Consider the following 8,730-nt stretch of genomic DNA (forward strand, 5'->3'; position numbering starts at 1 on the left):
CACACACACACACACACACACACACACACACACACACACACACACACACATTCACTCACTCACTCACACACAGTCCTGGTCCAAAAAAATGGCATGATCTCACTGTTGTTTCCCCAAGGGCTGCAATTTATAAACCAAAAACAAATTTTAATTTAAAAAAAGCCATTGCTATCTTTCTCCATCCTGAGTATGGTGGGCTCTAATGGGCACTCTGGTAATAATCAGAATCTAAGATGTGCCCGTTCACTGTGAGAGAGACTCGATATCTGCCCTGAACACAGGAACCTGTTTCTGCCAAGCCTGAATAAGGCGAGTACTTGCAGAATTAATGGCAAATCAGTGTTGTCTAAATATTCTGCAAGTAGGGTAAACTTTGAGCTTTCCTCTGTTTTTCCTTGCTTTTTTTGGGGGAGATAGAAAGGTTACTGCAACCATGTGTCTAAGTAATGTATCACAAAAGGGCTGTGACTACACGTCAGGAGACAGCCATGGTGTTTATGATGCCAGGGAGGGAAAAACACCGACCCCTGCTCACCAGAATCCCAGTGCAACAGATAACCGCATCAGTTTCAACAATTCTGGTGTTGGACAGAGCCTCCTTTTGTCAGTTAAGGAAGCATCAGCACAGCCTCGCCAGTTAACTGCATTAATGGGATCCATTCATGTCACTGACAAATACTTCTTGGCACAGTTCACTTTCCTGACCCAAAGACGCCAACAACAATCCAAACAGGACTTTGTAGGGTAGTGTATTATTATACCAGCCCAGTGAAAACATCTTCAGATCACTAAAAACTGCACAAATACTATTAACAAATGCAGTTCCTATTTCAAGAGTACTAATCGTTTTCCTGCAAAGCTCTTTCAATCTATATCATAAAGGTAGAATTTATTTTGAAGATTGTATTGGGGACTCCATTTAGTGCTGAGCTGAACTTATTTTACTGTCCCCTTTATTTATTTGCACAGAACCTCAGAATGCTCTATATCAGGTAATAAGCAGCAGTGTGTTCATTTTTAAGTAGGACACATGAACAGTGAGTTGGCATTTAGACTCAAATCCCATGGTGCTTTCTATCCACTGGGACCCTTACTTAGGGACAGGATTCCTTTCCCAGAGGTAGAGCTGTCTCCTAAGGAAACTGCCGGCACTGCTTTTTGGCTCCGTGTTTTAAGACTGGGAGAGAAGATGCAAACCGAGAATAGATAGCAAAAATTTAAGTTCATCAACTGATGTCCCCTAAAACACTGAACATTAAATGACACAGGCCTACCAGATACTATATTTCTTTTAGTGGGGGGGAAGAGCAAAAGCTTTTCAAAGTTTGAGTATTTATTAGAATTTTTAAATAAAGAGAACTACGATTTTAATTTCACATCTTGGCTATGTTTTGACAAAGGAGATGCCACTAAGAGTATAGCAACAAACTCCTGTCCCAAGCCAGGGATTGATCAGTGCCCCCCACCCCCAGCCCCGGTCTCAAGACCCTTTTCTGCCTACTTCTCGACTAAACAACACAATTGGCAAATGAAGCCAGCATCAACCCTGTATCAAAACCCAACAAGACAGTTTGCAGGGAGCCAATGCATTATGTTGCTGTTCTAATAACTGATTAAGCATTCTCCCATACCACTTCTCAGCGGACGATGGACCTTTCACATCCCAGTGGGAGACATATTTAATATTTCTGAGCATGCTCCATGGTGCAATTACAAGTGCTATAACATTACAAAGACAAGCAAACATCTGAATTTTCCTCCTGTGTACTTTTCAGGAACGTAACATGGTTACCCACAACAGGGACAGGACTGTACAGCTGCACTTGCCAAGTATAGTTGGATGCTTCAGAGCACAAGGACAATATCCAGTTCAGCACGGTGTAAGGCATGGATGCACAGGGAGAGAGGCCTTTGTCGGCGATAAGTAGCATTATGGAAAAAACTCCAAACCAGCAGGATAGAAACAGTGCTCGACGCTCCAGTTTTTTAGATAGTAATCCCAAGAATCCAGTTCAAATCCCTATTGTCAACATGTAGGGAGGAATTCAATTTCTAGCATTGTTTCTCCAGATCTGAGCTGAGGCCATTTGCTCCTGGCTTGGTAATAAAAAAGAAAATAGGTTTCTTCCTGTTTCTTTCTTGGCATGGAAACACAGCTTTGAGAAGAGAAGGCCATGAGTCCTGGGAGCACTATGAAGGTAGCTAAACTCTTCCCATACCCTACATAACTACAGTCGATGACTGGGAAAAGAGAGAGGACAGGGAACTTTACCTAGCCACTAGCATCAGAAACAAAAAAGTAAATTAATTGTGAGGCTCTCCACTTCAGAAACACCTTGAATTTAAAAAACAAAACTTTGAAAAATTAAACAATTAAATCCCTCTTCTAAAAGTCATTTATTTACACATTATATGCCCAATATATAATGTGTAGATAAATGTATCTTGCAGTGAAAGTGACCAGCCTACCGGACTTAACAGCACATTACAGGACAAATTCTTGAAAGATTTCATCTCATATTGGTATCTTTTAATAAAAAAAAAAAAATTAAAAAAAAAAATCTGGCCAGGGCTGGGATGAAACAAACAGGAACACTTCAGAATCCAAGGCAGAGGGAAGGCTGTTTGCCTCTTTAGAGAATTGTAGGGGTGTGAAAAGGGAGAGACAGATCATGCACAAAAGTACTGACAAATTACACACCCACCACCCACCCCCTCAATAAAAAGAGAAGAAAAAGCCCCATCACTTAACACCAAACAGCAACATTATCAATAAACCCTTTCTCTGCTGCCCATCATGCCTTATTTGAAAGAGGAGGCCTGTGAGGAGAGGTGAAAGGGCAAGGGTGAGAGGGAAGACCTGCACTTCAGTCTAGTTTCCAATTTCCATTTCTTTTACAGGAAATCTTCAGTCATCTGATGCCTGGCATCGAGCTCTGAGCGGAAACTGAGTAAGTGGTGGCCACGAGTGGGGTGCCATTGTTGGCTGAGTAGCCTTGCCTCAACGTTTCAAAATACGATGCTTGCACCGGTTTGTGATACTGCAGCACTTTTATGGCATCTTCTATTTTAAACCATTCCCGCTTCCTTCCTGTCGAGGCAGAGAGAAAAAGAAATCAGTACAAAAGGAAAGCAGCAGGTTTCTGACCCTAAAACTTTTGAGAAAATGTAGAAAAAAACATGGAAGCAATGGTTATCAGGGTTTTTCTTTCCTTTTTTACATTGAAGTATAACTGACCTACAACACTATGTTAGTTCCAGGCGTACAACATAGTGATTTGATATTTCTACACATTACAAAATGACCACGATGGTTATCAACATTTAAAAAACATGTAAGTTTATTTTTCCTTATTTTCTTTTCTTACAAGGGTGATGCAAGCACTTTATATGCTTCAAATATTACACAAATGTCTAATGCAGAAAACAGGTAAGAAATCTGAAAACTGAAGAGCTGAAAGTAATTGTGTGAAACCTGCCCTCTAAAGAGAACCACAGCTAGTGGTTTCCTCTTGAGCTCCTGGGCCTCTGGGCCTTCCTCGGCTTGTACATAAGTGCCTGAAGCCCGCCAGCAACCCCATCTCCTGCAAAAACAGACATGAGCATCAGCTTCCAGAATTACCAGGATGGCTGACTTGTAATCAGTTATTTTAAAATTTTTGTATAAGAGTGATATATCTACAAAAAAGGAAATATTTTCTCAAAAAGAGGAAAATATAATCTCAACACAATCATTATTAACTTTTCAGTGTATTTAAATTTTTTTTCAAATGCATGTTTTAAAATCCTCCATTATTTTTTCTCTTACAAAAATAACAAAAGATCATTGGTTAAAATTGGGAAAACAGAAGAAAGCATAAATAAGATAATTACCTGTAATCTTATAAACCAGAAGTAACTACTCTTAATACCTTAGTGCATTTGCTTTTCTTTCATCTTATTTGAAAAAGACACAGTTATTTGAGCAACTATAATTGGGATCATGCTTTAAGGTGCTCGGAATTCTCAGAGGCCCTGATGGAGTGCTGTTGTTACGAACATGGACGCTGAAGCTAATATGCTGGGCTCCAATCACATCAATGGCTCTAATGAGCTGCACAGCTTTGGGCAAGTTACTGAACCTCTCTGGGCCCCACTTTCTTCATCTATAAAATAGAGATAATAAATAATGCCTATCTCACAAGTCTGTTGTGAGAGCGAATATGTAAAGCATTTGAACAATACCTGGGACAGAGTACATGCTGTAAGAGTTTGCTTTACTATTACTGTTGTTATTGCTTCTTTTCCACTTCACATTGTTTCTTAAGCATTCTTCTCTGTTGTAAAAGTATGATATTTAATGGTTGCATTACATCGTAATATCTAGCATGGATATAATGTCATTCACTTAACCATTTCCCTATCATTGGACATCAACAGTCTGCAATTTTAGTTATTATAAATAATGCTACACTTAAAAAAAATTTGAACACTATAGGGCTTGTGATACTGTCAAACAGCTTTCCAGAAGGATGTACTGATCCCCAATCCTGCTTTTGTGTGTTGGAATGTCAGTCTTACCACACTCCTGCCAGCACTGTTAACTTTTGTTTGGCATTGCCAATTCTTTAGGTGAAAACCAGTACCTCATCTTTGTTTTCACTTCAAATTCATATTTTAATGTAGTTCTAATTAGTGTATATACAATTCTATATCCTGTTTTCAGTCACCAACACGATCTCATAAGCACTTTCCCATGGTGTAGAGCTTTCATAAGTATGCGTTTAACAGCTGCCTAACGTTCCATCAGATGAATGGACCTTAGATCACTTAACATTTGCTGACCTGTACATTTTAAGACCCAATTTTTCATCTGAAAAAGGCTCCTCTGAAGGAAGGCTCATAGGCTTATTCCCATATTTCAGATTGTTTCATTAGAGTCAATTCTCAGCAGTGGGAGTACAGGTGAAAGGCCTGTTTGGATATTAATAGAGCAATGGTACCTTAAAAATCAGTATCACAAGTGTGTGACTCCCACCAGACAGAGTACTCTGAAGACAGGGCCAGCCACACCACTCACCTCTGTTTCTTTTTCAGGCCCCAGCACTGGCTGTCAAGGAGTCTATTTTTAATACCCCCCCACTGAATTTATTTATACTTAAGTTTATTGCATTCTTACCAAACACAAAGCCATTAAAAGCTGAAGAGCTATGAAATGCCCAGATCAACAATGTGAGAGGCATGATGGCAAAGCATATACTAACAATAAAGGGAAAGGCTTTGGTAAATGAATTATATCTGTTTGCCAATTTACAACAGAAGTTAAATTAATATTACACTTTTCTAGAATATACTTTCCTTCAGAGCTAAAAGATTAAACCATGAGCCAACCATTAAAATCACCTCAATTTTTAGGTCAAAAGACATATATACAGACTTCCCTGGTGGCGCAGTGGTTAAGAATCCGCCTGCCAATGCGGGGTACATGGATGGGTTTGATCCCTGGTCCGGGAAGATCCCACATGCCACAGAGTAACTAAGTCCACGCACCACAACTACTGAGCCCACACGCCTAGAGCCTGTGCTCCGCAACAAGAGAAGCCACAGCAATGAGAAGCCCGCACACTGCAACAAAGAGTAGCCTCCACTTGTCTCAACTAGAGAAAGCCCATGTGCAGCAACAAAGACCCAACACAGCCAAAACAAAAAAAAAGGACATATACATGCAATAGTGATCTGAGATCAAAGAAAATGGCTCCTTAGGAGAAAGTCGCGTGCACCTGAAGGGTAACATGAATATAACTGGAAACTACTCCCATCACTCTACACCTCCTATACAGCTCTGGAGGGAGGGGCTCACACAACCAAACCGACAGTTTTCTCTAACAGTTTGAATAAGCACTGCAAGGAACAGCCACGGCCGTGCTCCCGCCTGAGGTTCATGGCCAGCAGCGGGCCTAGCATTGCGGAGGCCTTGATCAATACCTGCTTGGGAGGATCCAATTTGGTTTTAGAGTCAACAGGTCTTATTTTTATGGGCCGCATTTCTAAATGTTGACTATGTACCCAACTCTGGCTTCCTCTTAAACATTTCAAAATAGTACCTTTCACAAGTTCAAAAATGGACATCCTTCTGTTATTTCTTTTATCAGGCTCTCATTTGCGGTTGTGGGTAATGACCTATGGCATGGCCAGGGCCGATTGTGGGGAGCTCTTTGGAGGCCATCTGGGGATAACTTACCAATGTTAACTGAGTCTTCCCAGTCTTCCAGCACTTCTGTGACAATGAGCACATAGACATACGTTCTGTGCTTCCTCTCCTGGTTCTGAAGGGCAAAGAGGGACAGAGAGAGTTTTTCCTTAGAGAGCTGAGATTATGTAAACGTCCAGAGAGCTTAGACCCAAGGATTCCTTTCACTTTTTATCGTCCTACAATCAGATATGGAATAGCACCAACTGGCCTATTTAAAACATGCCACACTTGAATCTGAGGGTGAGCTCTTTGCCTGGGCTTCCAAAGCCAAGGCTTTACCCTCTTTTTTCTGCACAACTTCTCAAGAATACTGAGAAAAGGATTTGGGACCTCTTGAGAAAAAGGCACCAGGTAAATTTAACTAGCTAGAACACCAGAAAGAGAAGAGACTGTGGTGGGCAGGGGTCCCATCAATGTGAGCAAGCTGATTATCTCACACATCTCCCCTCCTCCTACTAACCCTGCTCATCTTTATTCCCTGATTTCCTACTTTCTCCAAATCTCTAGTCCAGACTATGTCCTTGTTTGTCTCTTGTGCTATAGCTACTTATCTTCCACTCTCCTCTGTCTCCTCTACACTTATCTACCCCTCCTCACATCTTGGGAGGAGAGGAAGAGAGGTAGACACGGGAAAAATAATTCTAACAAATAATTCTAGTTGATTGGAGGAGATTATGGGATTTTAAAAAGAATGCATGTTATTCTCTGCTGGTGCTGCACTGTTTTGAAAACTTGGTGAAACAAAGATGACATCTTTCCTAGATTAAGACTGCAATGGACAATGTTTATGTTCTCCCCCGCCCCCATAAATTCATATGTTGAAATCCTAACCACCAAGGTAATAGTATTAGGAGGTAGGGGACAGTGGGAGGTGATTGGGTTATGACAGAAGACCCTCATGAATAGAATTAGTGCTCTTATAAAAGAGACCCCAGAGACATTCCCTCTTCTGCCATGTGAGAACACAGAGAAACCGCTGTCTATGAACCAGGAAGTGGGTCCTCACCAGACACTGAATCTGCTGGCATCTTGATCTTGGACTTCCTAGCTTCTAGAACTATGAGAAATCAATTTCTATTGTTTATAAGCCACTCAATTTCTGGTATTTTGTTACGGAAGCCTGAATGGCCCATGGTGAAGATATACGTGGTTATTAATATGATACCAATTGCACCAAAGATTTTAACAGACTTACCTCAAAAATTCCGACTAATCTTCCCAATGTCCCTTTCACTCCAGCCTGAAAAATAAAAAAGAAAGATTCATACATTGACATTGCTTACATTGCTGGCTGGTCTCATTCTGAATCTTCTTTTTCTTTTTTTTAAAAATAAATTTATTATTTTTGGCTGCGTTGGGTCTTCGTTGCTGTGTGCGGGCTTTCTCTAGTTGCAGCGAGCGGGGGCTACTCTTCCTTGCGGTGCGTGGGCTCTAGGCGCACAGGCTTCAGTAGTTGTGGCTCGCGGGCTCTACAGCACAGGCTCAGTAGTTGTGGCGCACAGGCTTAGCTGCTCCGCGGCATGTGAGATTTTCCCAGACCAGGGCTCGAACCCGTGTCCCCTGCATTGGCAGGAGGATTCTTAAGCACTGCACCACCAAAGAAACCCTCATTCTGAATCTTCTTGACCAATTTGTAAAACAGAAGTAAAAAAACGAGAGGACACAGCTCAGGTGGACTCCAGGTCTGTGGGGGTCATACCAGTGTGTCGTCTGTGTCACAGACTGATAACAGCAGGGTATGCTCTAGGGAGAGAAATTCCTCTCATCTCTTCCCTGTCTCTCTCACCACTGCAAAACTGGCCAAACAGAGAAAGATAATCAAGGCCATAGCCATACAAAAGATATTTTGAGGTATGAATTACTTCCTTCATTTACCCATTGATTGAACCAATATACCCTGAACGCCTAATCTGAGCCAGACAATGGTGTAGATGCCAGAGGTATAGTGATGAATAGGCTAGAACACAAAGTCCATGAGGGCAAGACCCTTATCTGACTCGTTCTTGGCTGTCTGTACCCAGCATGACTAGAAAAGAGCTCAGCACCTGGCAGGAGCTTTATAAAGAATAAGTCAATAAAAACATAGACCTGGTGGGACTTCCCTGGTCGTCCAGTGGTTAGGAGTCTGCCTTCCAATGCAGGGGATGCAGGTTTGATCCCTGGTCACAGAACTAAGATCCCACATGCTGAGGGGCAACTGAGCCCGCATGCCTCAACTGGAGAGCCCATGTGCTCTAGAGCCTGCACATTGCAACTAGAGAGAAGCCCACGTGCCACAACAAAGATCCCGTGTGCTGCAACTAAGACCCAACACAGACAAAAATTAAAAAAAAAAATCTGGTAATTCTGCTAAATAATAGGTTTTATGACAGGAATGCACAGAGCATGTGATGGACAGAGAATTAGGCGAGAGGGGCAGCTTTACACAGTGATTAGGACTTTGTAGTATATACTCTGTTTATCCCATCAGCCTTTTGGTATTTTTTTTTAGATCTGTG

At 41.6% G+C, this 8,730-nt stretch overlaps 1 protein-coding gene across 1 annotated transcript; it reads right to left on the reverse strand.

The window, feature by feature from the left end:
• Positions 1-14: 14 nt before the first annotated feature.
• Positions 15-7,675, reverse strand: LOC114892691 (diphosphoinositol polyphosphate phosphohydrolase 1). Its single transcript, XM_029217939.1, has 3 exons — positions 7,428-7,675; positions 6,221-6,305; positions 15-3,091 (listed from the first exon to the last, which is right to left on the reverse strand). The coding sequence occupies exons 1-3, from the start codon at positions 7,506-7,508 to the stop codon at positions 2,913-2,915; spliced, it is 345 nt and encodes a 114-aa protein (XP_029073772.1). The 5' UTR covers positions 7,509-7,675; the 3' UTR covers positions 15-2,912.
• Positions 7,676-8,730: the final 1,055 nt, after the last annotated feature.

Source organism: Monodon monoceros, unplaced genomic scaffold, assembly GCF_005190385.1.
Source record: "Monodon monoceros isolate NGI ecotype Baffin Bay Population unplaced genomic scaffold, NGI_Narwhal_1 Contig1799_ctg1, whole genome shotgun sequence".
NCBI lineage: Eukaryota > Metazoa > Chordata > Mammalia > Artiodactyla > Monodontidae > Monodon > Monodon monoceros.